The following is a 20,894-nucleotide window of genomic DNA, read 5'->3' as shown; positions in this document are numbered from 1 at the left end:
TTTTTATTGAAGGCCTCATATGATGATTCAAATACGCCATCGGGTTTGAGACCCACTGTTGCGGACTGTGAGCACTTCAAGGTCAAGGACCAGGTCATGGGTGTTTGAATCTCCAGATGTTTAATGAGAGGATAAGCATGGGTAGCAGAAGATGAAGAATCCAGAAAAGAAAAACAGGGAAGTGTCCTGCATAAGAGGAGAAGAGTAGTGATGGGAGGCTGAGAAGCAGAAGAGAATCTTCAAGAAAAAAATAAATAGAAGAGAATCTTAAAGATACCAGGGGCAAAGGAGGAACCTGGATGGGGCTGCGTGATCCTGAGGTTGTCTCGCATAACAAATCTCTCGTTAAAGCTAATATGAAGCTTCAATGCAGAATAAACAGCACCTGCTTCAGAGAGAAATGAGGTGGAGAGGAGTCAGAAACGTGAGTTTCTGAATGTGCCGTAACCATGGACTCTGGGGGCCAGAGCCCTCGTTCTCCACGAGGCGAGTGGGGGCAGAAGCCAAAAGGAAGAGAAAGAACAGAATGGTGATTTTGAGAAGCACTGAAACATGTGAAGGCTTATGACAAGGAAGATGAAACTCATGATTTAAAAATAAAACGGGAACACAAGAGAAAGCAAGCTTGAGAAAGAGAGTGGAGTGAATTTGTAAATCATCCATATGCACGTTTGCTCAAAACGCTATTGTTTTAGCAGTGGGGAAGAAATTAGAGGTAAATAAAATATGCAAATGCATTTCATAATGAAAAATCCTGTGATGAACAACTGAGATAATCGTTATGAAAACTCGCTGAAAAATACACAACATGTTCTAGAAATGTGAGGTGGCATGATTAGCATGCTAAGATACAAGTTGCTGTGTGTGCCAAGAAATTTGGTTCTCCAAATGCAGGTCATTGGTCAACTAAGCAAAGGCCCCCAAGTCTCTTAGTTCAGTTTCAGAGAGCGCTCAAGATGCAGGCTTTCCAGGGCTAGGTCTTGGAGGAGAGCAGCGCTTGCCTGGTGTCTATACTAGGTGCCCTGGGGCCATCCCTGGTTGGAAGAATCGGGTTTAAGTCTCTGGCTATAATACATAGAGCCAGAAGATAGAAAAGCATAAAATAAAGGGAGTAGAGCGGTTAAAAGGAGAGAAGGGAGATGTGTATCTAACATCTACTGAATTGCCTCTATGTTCCAGGCATGGGGCATATGGTATTTCATCTAACCATCAAAATAACTCTACAAGAGCCTCACACTGGCCCAAGATCCTATGAGATGTTGGAGTGCCTCATGGCCCTCTTCTATTTTCACTCCATTCTCTCTCCCTAGCATCGGATCCAGAGCTATACCTTGAACAATAATGACCAATGAAAAATCTCCAGTCTTCTCTGAGATGTAGTCATTATACCTAACTCCACACAGAAATCTCAAATGCACCTCAAACTCTTTAAGTCCAAAGCACATGGCTTCAACCTCCCCCACCCCCAACCTGTTCCCCAAACTTGATCCTCTTCTGGTGTTTCCTATATCTATGGGGATAGGGATCCCCATGTAGGTGTGCAACCCTGAAACCCAGAAATCTTTCATGAACATTATTAACCCATACCCAAGTCCTATTTATTCTCCCCTAACTTTCCATCCCCCTCTCCCTGCCTAGACCAAGCTGCCATCTTCTCTTGCCTTGTGTGATACAATCACATTGGGTCTCCCCTTTCTTCTCTGGCTCCCTCCAATCAATTCTCCACATAGAAAGCAAAAGGACTTTTTCGAAATACAAATCTAATTGTTTCTCTAGCCCCACCCCACTCCAACTTTACCAGCTTTGAACAAACCATCTGAATGAATTCTCATTGTTCTTCAGATAAAGACCAAGGTCTTTTGCATAGCCTACAAGGACTGGCATGATTTGACCTTCTGCCTCATTGTCACCTTTGTCTTCCTCTCTGTGTACTCTCCAGTCACACTGGCCTTGTCTCACCTCTTGTCCTTCTGCCAAAGGACTTTGTGACCCCACTCCTCAACATCTGAATTCTACTCATCCTTCAGATAGTAGATCCCTATCTACTAGATGATAGAAGCTTTCCTTGACATCTTGATAGATCAGTACCCCTAATAATCTTTCATAAGATTCTATTTCTCTTCTTAAAATACTTGAAAAACTTTAAATTCTACATTTATTTTGTTTAATCTTTAAGTAGGCTCCACACCCAACATGGAGCTTGAACTCATGGCCCCAAGATCAAGAGCAGCCTGCTCCACAGATTGAGCCAGCCAGGTGCCCCTAACTCTACATTTATTTAAGCAATCATTTGTTTAACATCTGTCTTCCTTCACTAGCCTATAATTCTATTAGGGCAGCATTGTATGGTTTATCTCTGCCCTGTGTCCCCAGCATGTAGACAATGCTTGGTACATAATGGGTGTCTGATGGAATTTGCAGAAGGAAGGGAGGCAGGCAGATGGGAAAGGGCATGGCTAAGGAGTGGCAGAGTCAGGATCCAAACTGGGGTCTGACTGCCTCCAGATCCCAGGCTCTTTCCTGGCAACAAGGAAGAGAGGAAAAGGGACAGATAAGAGATGATATCTTCTCACCATCTGGTCCAGACTAAGAGAGGCAGACCAGTGCCACTGTCAATGGAATTTTGTCATTGGTCTTCCATTGGTCGTTTGTCATTTGACTGCCAGGCTATGACTACTTAAACGAAACTCTATGCTAACTGGCTCCATGAGGCATTAAGAGTTATTTGGATCACTTGAATTATACCTTCGATTGTTCTCCATTGTTCTTAGAACACAGTCCTAATGTCTTAGCAAGCTTTCTTGGTTTTTTCTGATTCTCTTCCCCCTCTCCCATCACTGTTTCTTTTCATCTCAGATTCTAACCAAACATGCCATGTTCCTTCATATCCTACCCTGGGACGTGTAGCTTACTTCCTGCCTGCCTGATCCACGTAGTGTTAGTGCTTCAAGACTCTACCGGCCTCTCCTTATCTCTGTCTCTTTGATCCCTGATTATTCCCACCCTTAACCTTGGGCTGGGTTTGTGGTGGATAAAGGAAGGTTTAATTTCTTCTACTGTTTTTCTGCTTTGCCTTGGCTTTTGTTTGTTTGTTTAATTGGGTTTTTTTTTTACCACTACATCTAACCTGTGAATATTATTATTAATCACCCACCCATGGCACTCTGCTGCTTCAAACATTTCAACGATATTTATTTGATCTCTGGATGAGAGAGGATTTTCTAAGCATAAAAGCAATGGAAGAAATCACTAAGGGAAAGAAAATCAATCCATTTGACTACACCAAATTTAAAACTTCTGGACGTCAGAAGCCATTCTAAACAAAACTAAAAGGCAAATGACAAGGCTGGGGAAAATATATGCAATAAATATGACAAAGGGTTGTTATCCTTCATATATAAAGAGCTCATATAAGTCGATAAAAAAAATATTAAAATCCCAGGAGAAAAGTGGGGAAACGACATGAATAAGTAAATAGCTAATAAACACATGAAAAATGTTTAACTTCCCCAGTAGTCAGGGAAATGCAAATTAACACAATGCTGAGCCATTGTTCGACTATCAAATTAGGATAACATTAAAGGCGGGGGAGGGTGCAGAGATCACTTGGTAGTTTTCCAAGAAAAACTAAGAGCTTTTTCAACTTTCGATAAATCCCTATCACCCAGAGGAAAAATCCAGAGTCTAGTCCTCGACCCGCTCTCCTGGCTCATCTCCCAACACCTTCTCCTCCCATCAGACACTGGTGGCAGTAATTTCCTGAGCACAGGAGGACGTCCTCCTGCACAACTCCCCTTCCTGGGTCCTCTGTCCCGCTCCACCTCCACCTGCTCCCACCCACCCAATCTCCTCCCCGCCAACACCTACTTCTTGAAAATTCTGAGACGTCACCACCTTCCGGAAACTCTCGGGAGCCGGGTTAGGTGCCCCTGCGCTGTGCTCTCATTACACGCGTTCCCTTACTTAGCATTTACTGCATTATATTGAAAATGACTCTTTATGGGTTTCTTTCCACCTTAGATCATATGCGCCTCAAGAGAGGCATTATATTTTTATTCATTGCTAGATCGTGTAGATGCTCAACAGATGACTCCTGAACTGATCAATCATGTAATAAATTAATTATTCCATTTTGCCCCATAAATTTTTGCCACTAATCTGGTACATGCACACTTTACTTAAAACGGATCAAATCAAGTCATGTTGGATGGAAAGAATACCTCACCCATGCCCCAGCCCTCATTTTAGTATCCATGTACTATCATCTTGTGGGCTGTAACCGATTAGTGAGCCATGAAATTAATTTATGGGTCACAACCATCACTTTTTAAGTGAACAATATTAAAACTAGAAGAAAATGGGACGACACTGGTATCTGTTATTTCCTTCCCATTATGGATTTCCCCACCCACCGCCCCCAGGCAGGCGGGAGTGGTTGGCTGAGAACACAAAATGGGAAGTTGAAGTTCCTGCTTGAATTTTTTTTTTAAAAATTTAATGTTTGTTTACTTTGAAAGAGAGAGAGAGGGCAGGGAAGGGGCAGAGAGAGAGGGAGAGAATCCCAAGCAGGCTCCGTGCTGTCAGCACAGAGCCCAATGTGGGGCCCAAACTCACAGAACTGTGAGATCATGACCTGAGCCGAAACCAAGAGTCAGATGCTCAACCGACTGAGCCACCCAGGTGCCCCTCCTGCTCGGATTCTTATTAGCTCGAGGAAAGTTACTTATCTCTCTAGGTTGTGGCTTCCTTATCTGTAAAGTAGGAATGATAAAAACACAGATGGATGAAGCAGCGAGGACCCAGTTATGCCCCAAATTCTTAAAGCCCTGCTCATCAGCATTTCTGACAGAGACAGGTTCCATATCAGCCAGAAGCAGACCCGGGCACAACCGCAGTATTTCCCTCTGGCACTTTCTACTCTGATGCCTAGTCCCTCTTCCTCCTTCCCAACCAGTTGCCCACCCTGTTTTATATCATGATTGGGTCATGAGCCTCTCCGACTCAGGGGGGAAATGTGTACTCAGTGGCATCAGGCAAATTGATGGGCCTGAGACTATTGTCATAGGGTATGAAGGACTCTTTCTAAATTGCTAATCTGACCTTGTCACTCCCCTGCTTAAAGCCTTTCTGTGGTCCCTATTTTGCTCAGAGAAATAAAGCTCTGACTCCTCAATAGGATCTATAGGGTCCTCCGTGATCTAGCATCCTGTCCACCCCACACTCCAGCCTCCGCAACCACCTGCACTTCTCAAGTCAGCCAGGCTCTCCTGGTCCTTTTCTGTGTTGTCCAGTTTGCCCAGAACACCTCTCTGCCCCTTGATGGTCTTGACGGGGGCATCTGCTCCCCCCAGGTTTTTTCACTGACTCCCATCTCCCTGCTCTGTGCCCCGTCGGTCCCGGGCTAGGCACCCCTCCATCACCACACTGCCACAGCTGTGGTTCAGTCGGCTGCTTATTTGTCCCTCTTGCTTCTTAAGGACAGGGAGGGCACTTTTTGTTCATAGCCCCAGCCTCTAGCACATTTCTCTCCCAGGGTGAGCAAACTGGACAAGTTTGGTGGGGCAGGAGGGCTTAGAAGTGAGGTAGAGGAGGGTGGAGGAAGGAAAGAAAGAAATTGATGCAAATTCTTCCTTTGACACCTTCCCAAGATGTCCCAGGTCATAAAGCAACTCAGGGATTTTGAATTGTAAGTCGTCTTGTTTTTGACAGATCAGGTGCATGCATTTTCTATGGGATCGGGCACAGAGTAGAGCCTCTGGAGAGAAGGAACTTCTGGAATGAGGCAGGTCAGGGTAAGCACCAGGGTGGGCTGGGTGCCAGGAACACATGCTCCATCTGGAAGATGTCACAAGCTGGAGGAGGCTCCCTGGGCCATTTTCTGGAGGAATGTGAGCTTGAGCAATCAACCCTGGAAACACTGATAAGAGGTGGAGAGATCCATCTTTAGGTTACAAAAAGACCAGAGATGGGGCAGGGACAAGGCTGGGCCACTCTCCCTTCTGCAGCGATTCCAGCATGTTTGGCTGCTCAGTTCCAGAGCTTATGAACAGAGACTCCTGCTCAGACAGAGCCAGGGTCACTGAGGTGCTGCCATCTGGGTGACCTGCCTCAGGGCATGGGCAGCTTCGGGGAGAGAAGGATTAATATCGGCTAATCAGTACCAGGCACACTACGGGGCATTTCACACATACACACACACACACACACACACACACACTTTGATTGACACGCCAACCCACGAGGTAGTAAGGAGTCTTGATTTTATAGATGAGAAAGCTAAGGACCAGAGAGGTTAAGGAACTTGTCCAAGTTTACACAGTAAATGACAAGAGTCCAAATTTGAACCTAACTGTTTTGAGTTTGAAGATCTTACTCGTCTCACACTCCATGCCTAACCTTGAGTCATTCCGTCTTCACAATCTGAGTCTGACGCTCCTACTCCAGGGCAGGGCAGGGGGTGGTGTGTGTCACGGGAGAGCTACCACCATGCAGAAAGCCACTAGCGAACCGGGGACCTGGGACGCGTCCATCCCCTGGGAAACCACACCAGGCTGGGTGCCCCGTGCTCACCAACCTGGCCCTCTCGGAGAAGGTAACTTCGGCCAACTCGCAAAGGGCCAAGAGGGGCAGGGAGGCCTCCTCCCCCAGATGGTGCTTTCACCTCAACCAACACCCACCTTATCCAGAGACTTATTTGTCCTGCATTGGAGACAAAAGAGAAACCACGCAGCAGCCAGATCGGAGATCTTGCAGGCCAGCAGACACTTCCCAGGCGTTCAGCAACCTCTCCTTGCAGCGACCCAGGGATTCAGGGAGGCGCCAGGACTTGCCAGGGCTCACAGAAGGTTGGTGACAGCGGGCGTTGCTTCAGGGATGCTGGGAAACTTCACCTCCACCCCCCGCCCCCACGCCTCCTGGGTGGTATTTGAGATGCCAATTTGGGGCTGTCCCTCTTTGGCTTAGGGCTCTGACCCAGGTTCAAAGGCAGGGACATTTATACCTGTGGCAGCCATTGCAACCCCTTAGCAGAAAGTGGTTTCCAATCTCATTGTGAATGTAGGTTTTTGAAAGGAAGGGAAAATAAACAACAGGAGGACTGTGGATGTCTGTTTGTGGAGGCCACGACATGGAAAATTCAAAGTGGCCTTGAGGAAGTTCCCCATTCACACCCTACCAGCAGGACAAGTTAGCTACTTAGCATGTGTTCAGAGCTGATGGGAATGGACAATCCAATAAGGTGGCCCTGCAGTCAGGAATCCATCATCAGTCCACAGCGAGCTGACCCAAGCTTTCCTCTCCTGACTCCATTTCCCAGGTGGGAACCCGTACACAGAAGCATCCTGCTTTCCAGGAGAAAATGGACTGTGCCCAATGGGACATTTCAGTGACAAACAAGGCTCCAATCTTGATCTTGGAAATATGGGCTCCTGGTTCTCTAGAACCAGACAGAGGCATCTGCTGACGAGTTAGCACACAGAAAATGAAATGGGACCAGACTCGGAGATCCAAACATGCCAAACAGCACAGCATATGAACCAAGGCAGCTCCCAAGCCAGAGCCCTGTCTCCCAAGAGAAACATTGGCTCTGAGATCCTGGGAGAAGCAAAGTACTTCCGGCTCTCCTATATGCTTATGATGGCAATTAAGCAACTCGGATGTATGTCTGGACTATGTGATTGGGATTCTGGGTCCCACAAAGGTCTCATGTCATAAAAATGCCCCTCGTCTTTCAATATTTGCAAAAATAAACAGAAACCAAAAGAAAGGGGGAATACAACCTTCACGGATGTCATTGCTCATGCGGAAACTACTTTATGGTGGGATCTTCACTTCCGCCTAAACTCTGAAGGGTCTTGAGATACCTCTTTTTGGGTCATATGCACAATGTGTCCTCAGGACTCTCAGGCTCCCTCCTCCCACCCTGACTTCTCAAATACATCGCACTGCACCCCATACGTTCGAATGAGTCAATAACCACTCGCTTGACAGAAGTCTAAGTGTAAGTGTACTGTCCTCCTAGTGGTAGGTAGGTAAAATTGCAGGCCCAATGACAAGGAAAAATCAACTCGTTGCTCACTTTCAAAGGCAAACCTGGGAAGGGGAAGAGGGACTCAGATGCCCCAGGGACAGGGCAGATAATACAAACAAATGAAACAGACCAGGCGAGTGAGAGAGAGCGAGTACAAGCCCTGTCAAAAGACACAACTCCCACTGAGTTCAAGTTGATTGTCTTCTGCAGATGCATTTCAGAGTTGCCTTATCTTCGGATTGTTTAAGAGAAGCCAGAAACTCTGATTTCAGGGCGAAACCCTGTGATTTCTAGATGGTGGCTCAATTTTCTTGAGAACACTAGGTGGGCTAAATAAAGCTGCTGGTCTACCAGTCTCTAAGGCTGTGCTGTGCAGACGGTGCAAGCCGTCTCCTGGAACCGCGGTGTTAGACTGCCACTCGCCAGTCAGCATTTGCTACTGCAGCAGAGGCATCAGCTCGGCACGTACAGCTGAACCCCCGAGAACTCACGCTACGGGGAGAAGCGGAAGGTCCGCTGAGCCACCCAGGGACGGCGGCAGGCTGGCCAGCAGGCACTAAATGGCCGACTGCTCCTGCAGGAACCCTTCGGGGCCTGGGAGGCCTTTATCTGTCTCAGAAGCCAAGGCTGCTTCTCGAAGGACTTCCAGGTGTTCCTCCGCAGCAGACAGTGACTGGTCGATCCAGTCCAGGCCCCCGGTCAGGTGGCAAGCATTCCTGGTCACCAGCACCAGATGACTGACAGACAGGAGCAGAGCAGTAGTCCTAGAAAAGGCAGCAGGATCAGTGTCCCTAGGGAATGAGGGATTACGCACCAAAGCCCACATGGACAGACTCTGGTCTGGTGTTCTCCAAACTGGAGGCCCTTCCCCGAGAGGTTGGTGATTTAAAGATGGCTCCACACTCCAATAAATTTGGGCATGGCTGGGTTAAACAACGTTAACTGAAGCCTTCTCTGAGCCTGTAACATGCATGATAAAGCTGTAAGGACAGAATACAATGTGCTGTGGCTCACTAACTCATTCAAGACTGTGGAGACTGTTTTCTGCAGCACACCTATTAACATCTCCCAGAAGAGTGTTCTGTAGGACTATTCAGATCTAGTCCATTGGCTGAGCGCATCCCCAACTGTTGCCCACTTAAAAACACGATAGACGTACCCCTGCCTGGGGCATCCCTTATTGATTTTGAGTCAATAAGGCCCCGAGCTGGTTTAGACCACTCTAAAAACAAAATTTAATTGAAAACCAAACTGAGGAGGAGTGTTTTCTTTCCCAGTATTGAAAGATTCACTGTAGAATATCTTTGATGGAGTGAGTGTATATGATGCAGGTGGGGACTGTATCAGATTCTGAGCCCGTAGACACAGCGGGGCGGAGCATGGGAGCAGGGCAGAAAAACCAACTGAAGCCCTGGGAGCCACTGTAATCACTGCAGTCTGGCAATCATCACACAGCAGATCTATGAAATGCTCATGTAAATCCAAGAGACAAAAGAATCTGCTCGTTCTAATGAGTTTGCATCTGGTAGAGGAGTATAACGTCAAAAGCCAACATATACTCAGTGTACTACGGGAGGGTCACAAGCGGGGGTCTTGGGTACGTCCTGCGGAACGTGAGCACAGCTTGAGCCCAGCTGTCCCTTCCATCCTTTGCCCTGCTTACCACCTGCCCCACCCACCCACCCCCTGGGCAGCACTCACAGCTAGGGCGCATCTGCTTTTTGGAGGGAGCGGAGGCAGATGTGGGAAAGGGGAGGGAGTGAAGGTGCAGGTAGGATTTACCGTGGCCAGATGTTTAATCCTAAAAATTCAAAGTCTAAGACTGGCTCCCCCTAATCCCAGGCTTCAGGAAGAGCTCGGGCCTCTATCACCATTCACACTCAAATGAATGGGGCCTGCAGCCCTGGGAACCCAATACAGCAGCCTTCTCCACAACCCAGACAGAGGACCTCACAGATGTGATAAAAACACTGAGCTTCTCGCGTGAGAAACCGAATGACCCCTCCCCCCCCTCCTCACCGCGCATCCAGGAGTTTGGGGTCCAACGGAGGGTACATCGATTTCACCACATCGTCCACTCTGTGGGGAGGCAAAAGGATTTCAGTAGTTCACTTCCCTGGTGTCCTTTTCTGTTCTTCCTCCATTTCTACCTTTCTTTGTCCCGATCTTTTCTTCTGATACTGAAGAGCCCCAATCTTTAGTGATTCTTTTCTCCAACTGCTTTTGCCTTCTCAGACAGACTTGAACAGGAAGACTTCTGGTTCGATTTGGGGAGTATTTTGTTTTTGGGTTTTGTTTCAGTCCCAATAGTTTTTAAAAAGTGTTAAGCTCGCCCTTCTGGAATGATGTTCAAGATACGCTACTAAATCAAAAGGGCAAACTGCCAAACGATATCTAAAGTTTGATGGATCCGCTGGCATGAAAATAAATAAACAAAAGCTATGACGTGCAGCCGCTGAGCAGTGTGGAGGAATACCCAGCATTCAATCGTGTTACTGCCAGGGATTGGGGTGGGGTGGAAGTTGGGGTTCCTTCACTTTCCAATCTATTTCTGCATTTTGACTTCCGTTAAGTATTTACTACTATTGTGTTTTTTAAAAAAGGTTAAATATAGTTATATAGAACACACACACACACACACACACACACACACACACACACAAAGCCTACAAGTTTAATTTGGGTCCAAACTGCTCCAATGGATTTCCTTTACATACGGTACAATTCGTCGTTAATTTTTTTTTTTTTAAATCAAGTTCAGAAAGGAGCTGCTATTCATTCTGATTTGCACGGTTCAAGATTTTCATCCAAATCCTCGCTCCTGGACTGCGTGGTAGTCAGGAAGAAAAAATAATGATACATTGTTTGATTTTGAAAAGCACTTGAAAATAGGTAGATGCCCTCCAATGTTCTTGTCTCGGGGCGGAGGGGCTGGTGAGGAAACGCAAAGAACATCAGCGGCCGTCTTCGCCAGCCCCTTTCTCTGTAGTGCCCTGGAGCTGAAGCCACTCGCCCTGAAACTAATATGCTATCAACACACTTATGTGGAATAAATGGAGCAAGAAAAACAACGGGGACAAAAAAAGGCCAGATGAAGAAAGAAGTGTTAAAGGCAAAAAGATAAAGCAAGGGCACTGACTGAATTATGGCAGGGAACATTCTGGAAGCAGCCCAAGGGGCTCAGTAGGACGGGCCAGTGTGCACCAGGTTAGGTCCACTCTCTGAGCAATGCCACACACACCCCCTCTCGAAACAGGGCTAATCCCCAGCCCCAGGGACTTCCTTCCTCCCCAGAAATCTCCATCTCTTTCCTCCTCCCACCGCTCCCGGCAATGCCTCCTCGTGACAACCAGGTATCACAGGAACTGCGCAGGCCCCAGGGGTGGCTCTTGCAGTGACTGGAAGCACAATGAAGGTCCAGCAGACAGGGGCAGTGCAGAGTCTCTACTAACAAGGGGTGGCCAGAGGAATGCCTGGTGCTTGCCCAGGGCCTCGGCTGCAGGGCCTTCTGGCCAGGCTGGTACAAGTCCCACAGCTACACCCACCTGGGACAGCTCCAGTTCAGAAAAGCCAAGAACTCTTCTGAGCTTAGTCCCTCCCTGGGATTATCTCCTTCCTACTTTCTCAACTCACTGAACGCCCTGGACAGAGTTCAAGTGCTCCAACTCTCATATTCCTTCAGAGGGCTGGTTCCTCGTGATCTAGCCGAGGCCATGGCAACCAGGAAACCGAGAGTCCCTGGAATTCACAGGGAGTGCCACCATTCCAACCGGGGAGGTGGAGGCACTGTCCCGGCAGTAAGGCTGCCTGGCTGATTGAGAAAACATCCTGGACCTGGCCAACTCCCGACTCAGGCACATCCACATACCAACCACCAGATGGCAGCACAAACCCAGTACCACCCTTCTCCCTAAGAAAAGGGCTTTATACTTCTTGACAAAGTCAAACCCAAACGAGGGGGTGTAGGGGGTGTAGTTGTTGACTAGTCCTGCCGGTTGCCTCCCACGTGGGGTTTTGCAGACAGCCTGGCATTTGGGAGATCTGAATGAGGTATGGCTTCTCTTCCCCCCATCCCCACACCCAGTCCTGGAGGCTGCTGGCTGGGCCGTGCCTGGGCCAGTGGTTGACAGGGAAGTGGCAAGGAGCAGGTCCCTGAAACTGGTCTCCAGTACAGATAGGGCAGGGTGGGGCATGGTCGCTGCACGAGGGTGTGGACACCGGCGGGAAATGTGCTTCCTGGCCCAGAGCCTGGGAAGAAGGGAAGGCAGGCAGCCCCAGCTGGTGTGGGGCTGAGGGAGAGGCAGCAGACACAGTGGGATCTGCAGAATGGACTAGAAGAGTCGGCCCTAGTCACATGCTAGAATTCCCCAAAAAGCCAACCAGAGGAGGAGGCCCATGGTAGGCGGGGGGGCACTGTGTGAGACAAGTATCTAAACCCTGGCTTGGTCTCTGAGAATCTAAACCTTCCTGGATGCTCTGTAAATGTCTGGGACGCCTGTAACTGAAGTGACCTATGTAGTTTCCTCAAGGAGCCTGGCCCGCCTGCCACCTCAGCTTCCGGTCCCTCCCTCCTCCCCGTCCCCCCACTCCCCGCAGAGGGTGGGGACCTCAAGGCCCACCAGCTCACCTGGGGCTGATCCGCTTGGCCACCACGATGATGTCACTGACACTGGCTGAGGTCTTCATCTTGGCCCTGGAGCCCATTGTCATGGCAACAAGTTTTTCTGTCAGAGTGTGACAAATCTAACACGGCAGGGAGGGGAGGGGTGACTGAGGGGGGGGCGCTCTAGCTCCCCCAAGAGTTTCTGCTGCCCCCACAAACAAATATGGCCCCTGCCTTGGGTTCCATCCCACACCAGGGGCCCCTAACCTAGTGGGCAAACTGAGTGAAAAGCACACAGACGAGAGAAATGGGATGGAAGCGGCAAAAGCCAAGGGCACCGTCCAGCGAGGAGGGAGGGGTGGGAAGCTGAGATCAGGGTCACGGTTTTGGCTTAGAGAAGTCTAAGCTGAATTAATCTGTCTAAGAAAAATCATGTGCTCTAATTTCGCCTTGTCGTTTAGGGGGAAAAACCTACTTTCTCTTTCTATTCTTTCACCTCATGGTTTAGTCTTCCAGAAGGCTAGATCTCCCCAGTGGGGCACCCTCAGGAACACAGCTGGACAGAGGACAACTGTCCCCTTGAAGCACATCTTCCAAAAGCAGCACTTAGTTCAACAATTATCTAGGGTGACACCACGTTTGTCAACACGGCCATGGCGAATGAGTCTTCGGAAAAAGCAGGAAAAAGGCATGACTACCGCCTGAGGCCTTTCTCATCCATCAACAGTGCTGGCCACCCCCAAAAGCTTGGTTCCCCACTTCCACACCTCCCCGATGTTAGAACCTGGATGTGCTTCTTTCTGTCCCTGACAAGTAAGTGCCATTACCTGCCGCCTACTTGGGGCTGGAAAAGAGGGTAGAAAGAAGGCCAAGAGCTCACCCAGGAGAGAGCCTAGGCCCCTCCTGCAAGTCCCCACCACAGGGACTCAAGGGCAGGTGGCCAACCAAAAGGGCCTTCAGACCCCAGGGCCTCTCCCCTCTCCTTGGATCTGAGAATCTCAGGCTGGACCATTGATTCCAATCCAGTAAGACTCCTTCCTGCTGCTGACTTATTCCCCAGCTCAGGTGTCATAGGCAGGGACGGGGACAAAACCTGGTACCAGGACACAAGCTAGCTGGGAGATGGGAAATGAATATGGTATAATTGCTCTAGTCATTAGACCTGTCTGTAACCATATCTACACCCAAAGAGCGTCTTGGAATTAAATAATCCTGGACCCTAGGACAATTTCCTAGTAGACACTCCTTTGTCCCCCAAAAGAGACAGCTACAGGAGACGTGGGATGAAAGACATCATCCTATCTGTACTGAATGACACCGGAGAAAACATGGGCTGTTTCTGAAATCTTGAATAATTACTGGACAAAAAGATAAAGGTTGTAGTTTCCCAGGCTACTGCAATGAAGAAACCACCAATATCTGCAACTGACCAAATATTTCAATATTATTCTTATCACACAAGGATTAAAAAACCAAGTGCTGGGGCACCTGGGTGGCTCAGCCGGTTAAGCGTCTGACTCTTGGTCTCGGCTCAGGTCACGATCTCTCGGTTTGTGAGTTCGAGCCCCACGTCAGGCTCTGTGCTGACAGCTCAGAACCTGGAGTCTGCTTAGGATTCTGTGTCTCCCTGTCTCTTACTCCCTCCCATGGTCATGTCTGTCTCTCTCTGTCACTCAATAATAAATAAATGTTAAAAAATTTTTTAAAAAAAAACTGTAGGAGACAAGACAATCATTTAAAAAAAAAATGCTTACAATATAAAAATTACCCCAAACTATAAAAACTAGCCAAAACACAAACTGGATGCAATTTTCCACCCAATCATGGAGGTTGCAGGAATTAGAAGAAAAAAATCTGCCTTCAAGTACAATACTCATGGTTTGGATTTTTCAACACCACCGACCGTGCCATGTGGCTGACTACCCCAGCCAGAGAGGGCCAATGAAGGACTTTCTAGTAACTGGAGAAGTCCAGATACAGAACTCAACTCACTGAGCAAAGGGCTGAGCTCTCTGTTAATGAAGGAAAGTGCCCAGAGAGAAGCTGGGGAGCCCACTCCCCCTCAGCAGCTACACAGACTCGGGCACACTGCCTTCCCCAATTGGTGAAAATGTGGCCAGTGACCACGTATGTGGCCTTTCTCACAGGCCACTGTATTAGCAGGACCAGGTGAAATAAAACCTTTAAAGGGTCTTGAGAATGCTCGCGTATAACAGACCACCCAGGAGGGAGTGGAAACAGCAGAAATCCCAAGCGTCAGGCATGTTTAAAAACCTTCTTGCACGGGTTCAGGGCCCTTCCTAAGATGGCCTTCAAGAGTCTGGGCACAGAGGCCCCTGGGTGGCTCAATCGGTTGAGCATCTGACTTCGGCTCAGGTCATGATCTCACGGTTTGTGAGTTCGAGCCCCACACCAGGCTCTGTGCTGACAGCTCGGGGCCTGGAGCCTGCTTCCGATTCTGCGTCTCCCTCTCCCTGTCTGCCCCTCTCTGTCTCTCAAAAAAACAAATAAATGTTAAAAAGAAAAAAAAAAAAGAGTGTGGGCACAGGGGTGATTTGGTGAGCCCCTCCACCCCCTTATCTCATGGGAAATCCAAAAGTATTACCTTCAAGATGGCAATGCAGTGGGACATGAGACCCCTGGGGAGACAAGAAGAATCTGTCAGTGCTCCTCCTTGCAGGCCCACCTGGCTCTGGCCACCAGCTCGGCTCCTCATGTAGCTCTGACCCACCGGGACACCACCGAGAGCAGGACTGCCTCAGGGTTAAACTGAACAGGTCCACGAGCTAAATGAGGAGGAACCTTCTTTCCTTTCCCTTCCCCTCCCGTATCCAGCCCACTCTCCCAGGCAGCACTCACCTCTCAAGGCATGCTTTCTGAGAGCTCTGAGCTTCTGACACTGTTCCCTCCACCCCGTGTGACTTTCCCCTTATTCTCAGCCTCTTGAGCACCTCATCTTTCAAGGCCCAGGTCAAAAGGCACTCACTCCGGGACAGCCTTCATGAAAGCCACCTCCACCTCCTCACCCCAGGCAACTCTAGACGTCGCCTCCTGTGTGTGCCCACGGCGCTGTGCAGAGACCCACTAACGTTTCGGAGATAGCGGATTTAGTAGAATTCCTAACAGCTGCACTAACTGGCCCAGTGTCCTACATGCAATGTCGCCCACACGTCTGCTGGTGAATGACAATGGCACAGAATGGCACACACTTCTCAACATGTAGAGGCTCCTGCCGGATGGAGAGATCCCTGAGGGATCCTGGAGACAAAGGCTGCATCCCTGGAGCCTGGGTGTCAAATTCACGGGCCCCCTAAGGATAACCCAAGCACATCAAGGTGACTCTGTAACAACCTCTGCCACACGTCTATGGGCCTCAGTGTTTAGATCTACAGAATGGGGGGAGGAAGGACGCGATGTCATAACATAATCTGATTCTCTACCCCCCGACGCTGAGGGCCGGGAAAGAGCTGGAAGTGACTCAGTGCTCCCGGATGCCTGGTCAAGTGCTGTGGCAAAGGAACCTAGAAAAGGGCACCCAGAGGCCCATGTGCCATCTCCAGGGGACTGAAGGAAGTACGCGGTCCGCGGTCCCCAAGGCCTTACGAGGCATCTTCGATCCAGTCTTCGTTCTCTAGAATGGCCTCGATGTGGGGGTTGGTGATGACCACATCGTCCAGTTCCAACTCAGACGGCTCCGACTGGGTCTCCATGGCACCGATGAGGTCCACAATGGGCCTGGAAGGAAATGCCCAGGTGAGCGGTTTCGCGATGGGTGACTACCGCTGACCCTCTCCTCACCGAGGCCCACATATCCCCCAACAGGATGTAAAAAGTTAGCAAGTTAAAGCAGTGACCCCTTGTCCTGGAGCCACATTTAACCTTAGTGGGACCGCAGGTGCGGGTGGGGCACGTGGCTAGACGTGGGTCACAGAGGCAGGCAGGGCACTAAGGACAGCTGAAGCAGAATGAAATGAGCCACTAAGAGAAAGGGCAGGGCCACAGCCATAGGAGGCAGAGATGCATCAGACAGGGCTGCTCCTTCAGCACAAAATCACAGCCTTCTTAAACCCATTTTTCCTTCAAGCCTACCTTTTCCAGAGAAGCCAAAGTTCCTATTACCCAAACCTACCTGGTCTGCAGAATTACTGTCGGGAAGGACTTTGGTCCTACCCCCTCCTCGTTCTACTGGAGAAGTGGGAGGAATCACAACACTGACTTTACAACAGGGGATGCCAGAGAATTCCGTTGAATAGCAGAACTTTCCTGGGTCATATAAACGGGCATTTACAAATTATCTACCTCTTTTTTTTTTTAATTTTTTTTTAGCGTTTATTTATTTTTGAGACAGAGAGAGACAGAGCATGAACAGGGGAGGGGCAGAGAGAGAGGGAGACACAGAATCTGAAACAGACTCCAGGCTCTGAGCTGTCAGCACAGAGCCCGACGCAGGGCTCGAACTCAGGAACCATGAGATCGTGACCTGAGCCGAAGTCGGACACTTAACCGACTCAGCCACCCAGGCGCCCCACAAATTATCTACCTCTTAACAGAGATGCTGATAGGATGCAGACAGAGGGATAAGAGAAACTAAGGGTGACCTGCCATGGTCCCTCAAGGGTCGACCTGTCAAAACACCCCTAAACGGAAAACTAGATCATGCTTATAAAATAGATTGCACATAAAACGCATCATGAAGAAATCCGTGCAAAGAGGGAGACAGTCCTCTGCTGGGATTTCACACAACCCAGTATCTGCTGCTTCCATGTGTGGCTGGAATGCAGGCCTGGGATCTCCGTTCCTACGAGTTTGGCTGGAAAGAAGTTGGATGTATTCAAATGCTAAGGGAAGTGGCCACTTCTGGATGAATGGCCGCACCTTTGTGGTAGGTGAGCCCGTTCGGTCACTTTCTCCTTAACTCAGTGACAGAGTCAGAGAAGGCTCAGGACATTGCTAAGCTCCGAGGTCTTTCTTGGAAAGGGAGCCTTCGGGTACCATTTTAGAGACAAAAAGCTGAGCTAGAGTTGTCCACTACCAAACTCCTTGGGCTCCTCTCTTTTTTTTCTGCTGTTGGAGCCCCTGGCAGGACCCACCCCTCCTCCCTTCCCCTCCCCGGGCCCACTCACTTGGAATCATAGCGCTGCAACAGGTCCCGAGGCCGGCAGTAACGCTGCCTGCAAACCACCACCAAGGCTGCAAATGAGGCCAGGAAGATGGTGGCCAGCACACCTATGGCGACAATCACCACAGTCTCCATACTTCTGGGTGGCTCCCTCGGTCCCAGTCACGTCCCCAGCAGGAGCTAAATCTTGAAGGACACAAGGGCAGAGCAGGCCTTGGTAAAGAAGCAGCAAAAGACAGTGGGGCAGCGGGGTCCTACCTGGGGGGGGGGTTGTGGAGAGCCAGGTTCCCCCCAAGTCACCTGCAGAGGCCTGAGGGCCTGAACAGAAATGAGATGCATTTTATGTCATGTCCCAAATCTGCCTTTTGTCTAATTAAGAGTTTGCCACCTGCTGGACCAGGTTGGCTTTTCAAATCTGCACAAAAGGAAACATCATAACTAACACCGTTGTTTTCACATCTACACCAAGTGCAGGAGAGAATACCCTCCTAAGAAGGGTAGGATTGCATTTACTGAGAATCTACTCTGTGCCTGGCACTTTGTGTGTTAACTCTTCTAACGATCCTGAGGTAGGTATTAGTATTCCCATTTTACAGTTGAGAAAACAGGTTCAGGAAGGTTAAGTAATTTGTCCAAGGTTCTGTAGTCTGAAAGCAGAAACCCATTCACTTAAACTGGGCTGGGCATCCACCTCCCCTCACCTTTCTAAGAAGGGAAGAAGATTCTAAACATTGTGGAAAGGCATTTGACTGTCACTTTCCGTGTTGGAAACTTACAACTGATGGTAACATGTTCATTGCCTATTGTCTGTTCTCATTCAGGGGGTTCTTCCACACCTATCCGAGACTCAGGCGGAGGAACAAGGGCATCTCAGAGAACTATGTATTCATCGCAGGCTCCTACTAGTGTGCCTTTCTTTGAGCAAGTCTCTTCCCCTGTCTGGGCTTTAATTTCTCCATCTGCACAAGAGGGACCTTGGTCTAGGCGTTCCTATGATCCCAGGATGATGCAGAACTTATTCTATACTACATGCCTCAGACGGTTTGAACGTTCCCAGTTGGCATTCAATAAGTATCTAGTAGGCACCAAGCACTAGGCTGGATTCTGAAGATTGGAGATAATTGAGACATGAACCCCAAACCTTGAGGAGCTGAGAAACAGGTGTACAAATGGACACATGTTTTCTGTTTGCCGGTCAACCACTTCCCCAGCTCAGCTCCTGTGCTGTGTCACATGCAGAGAACACGGACAAGAGGTAACTCTACTTGTATGATATTTTCTGCGAAAGCCTTCTTCCCAGGGCAGATGTTGTTTGAGCTGGGTTTTGAAGGATGGGTAGGAGTTTGCCAGGTGGACAACATAGGGACTTGGCTGGCTCAAAGTGCCAAGGAGGCCTTTCTCAAAGTTTCACAGAGCTGTCCTACCACCTGGAACTCACTTGCTCAAGAGGCTGAGAAGGCTGGGGTCTGTCTCTTTTATTTCTGTATCTCCCATAGGAGGGGGGGGGAAGGGGGTGGGGAGGGTAATTCTCAGCGTCTGCCTCAATTTCTCTAGATGTGTGTTTCTCTACACTGTCCCTCCTGAAGGGCTACCTCCTTTAGCCCTTTTTCTTTTCTCTCATTTGTCTCTGTGTTTCTCCATTTTCCTCTCCAGGCATCTTACCCCCTCCCCAGCGTTTCCTGTCCCCCCTCCCCCCTGCACCGTGGCCTCCCAAGACCACCCGCTTTGTTTCCTGGCTTCCTGTGGACGTCCTGAGTGTGTTTCTCTGAGTCCCTATGAGCGTTCTGAGTTTTTGCGGCCTTTCTCGGAGCTTTGTGTCAGAGCGTGTTTCTCTTTTTCTCCGTGTATTTTTCTCTGTGTGTTTCAGGATAAGTTTTTGCCTCTTTCTCTGTCTTTGTGTAAGCGTGTGGGTAGGTCTCGGTTTCTTGGCGTGTGTGTGTGTGTGTGTGTGTGTGTGTGTGTGTGTGTGTGTCCCACCCTCTTCACCGCCAAGGGGCTCTAAATCCACCAGGATAAAACAGCCCCGAGCCTCCGCCTCCTTCCTTCCCCCTGCCGGGAACACCCGTCCCAACACCCAGGTCAGAAGAAGGGACCCCGGGCCCGGCCCGGCCCGGCGCGAGGCTCGCAGGGCTCCCAGGCGCGCAGCTCCCACTTTGCCCAACTTGTGGGCGCCCGGGCTGCAGCGCGCGGGCTCCGCGGCCCCAACAAAGGTGCCGCCGGTCCGCCCCCCCCCTTTCCCGCCATCGGCCCCCATCTCCGGACCCCGGGACCCCGGCGCGCCCGGACGCCCTCCCTGCCGCCGCTCCGGGGCGCGGCGAGGCCCACCCACCTCAGGCCGCGGCCGCAGGACGCATCCCGGGGACGCTCCGGCCGCCCGGCCCCGCCGATGGCAAAGTCCGGGCGCGGGACTCGCGGGCGGCTCGCAGGAGCGGGGCATGCCGGGAAGGAGCTGGGCTGGCCGAGGAATCGAGATAAAGTCCCCGGGAGCCAAACCCCCAGGTGGGGGGGAGGGGGCGGGGGCCGGCCGCCGCGTCCAAATCCCCCGCTGCCAGGCGCCGCCGTCCCCGCCGGGCCGAGGGTGGGCGGGGGGTTGGGGCCGCGGGGAGGCCCTCCCTCAGCCACCCGGCAGGCGCTCCTCGCACCCCTCCCCCCTCCCCCCTAGGGCCCCAGGCTCAGAGGGAGGCCGCAGGGTCCTTACGGCCACCCAACCCCTATGGGGCCGGCCGTCCAGGGGGGCCGTGGAGCGCTAGCAGATTCCGCTGTGGGCTGGTCAGGGAGCCAGTGCGCCCCGCTACACACCGCGGTTTAAATCCTGGCTCTGCCACTCTCTAGCTGTGGGCAACTTCTTTCACTTCCCTGTGCCTTGGTTTCCTCATATGCAAAGTGGGTCCACCACTTGTAGGCGTGCTCAGAGCTGATAAAAGGGTCAAATGACATGATGCATGCAGCGCATTTAAGAGTGCCTGACCCAGGGTAGATGCAAAGCAGCGTGAGCTCTCATGACAGTCTCATCCACACTGGACACACAAGCAGGCCCACCCCTAACAGTTGCTGTGCCAGGGACAAGCGGAGAAATGCAGGACTCTGGCTGGCTCTCCTGCCCCTTCTGTTTGTGCTCTACTCCAGCGACCAAAGGGAACTCA

The 20,894-nt window shown here is 50.2% G+C and overlaps 1 protein-coding gene across 1 annotated transcript; it reads right to left on the bottom strand.

The window, feature by feature from the left end:
* Nucleotides 1-7,789: 7,789 nt before the first annotated feature.
* Nucleotides 7,790-20,312, bottom strand: TMEM98 (transmembrane protein 98). The gene is made up of 7 exons (XM_043583689.1): nucleotides 20,081-20,312; nucleotides 17,756-17,937; nucleotides 16,236-16,367; nucleotides 15,238-15,271; nucleotides 12,657-12,772; nucleotides 10,049-10,108; nucleotides 7,790-8,793 (listed from the first exon to the last, which is right to left on the bottom strand). Exons 2-7 carry the CDS (start codon nucleotides 17,884-17,886, stop codon nucleotides 8,586-8,588), a joined length of 681 nt encoding a protein of 226 aa, XP_043439624.1. The 5' UTR covers nucleotides 17,887-17,937; nucleotides 20,081-20,312; the 3' UTR covers nucleotides 7,790-8,585.
* Between the last annotated feature and the right edge of the window lie 582 nt (nucleotides 20,313-20,894).

Source organism: Prionailurus bengalensis, chromosome E1, assembly GCF_016509475.1.
Source record: "Prionailurus bengalensis isolate Pbe53 chromosome E1, Fcat_Pben_1.1_paternal_pri, whole genome shotgun sequence".
NCBI classification, from domain to species: Eukaryota; Metazoa; Chordata; class Mammalia; order Carnivora; family Felidae; genus Prionailurus; species Prionailurus bengalensis.
The sequence above is the reverse complement of the archived record's forward strand: the minus strand, read 5'-3'. Positions and strand labels throughout refer to the sequence as shown.

Excerpts from the sequence above, each read along its gene's own strand:
- TMEM98 (XM_043583689.1), bottom strand. The coding sequence starts at position 17,886 with ATGGAGACTGTGGTGATTGTCGCCATAGGTGTGCTGGCCACCATCTTC. Across the intron at positions 15,272-16,235 it reads GACTGGATCGAAGATGCCTC|GGGTCTCATGTCCCACTGCA; the intron begins GTAAGGCCTTGG and ends TTGTCTCCCCAG. Across the intron at positions 8,794-10,048 it reads CCCAAACTCCTGGATGCGCG|GACTACTGCTCTGCTCCTGT; the intron begins GTGAGGAGGGGG and ends TGCCTTTTCTAG.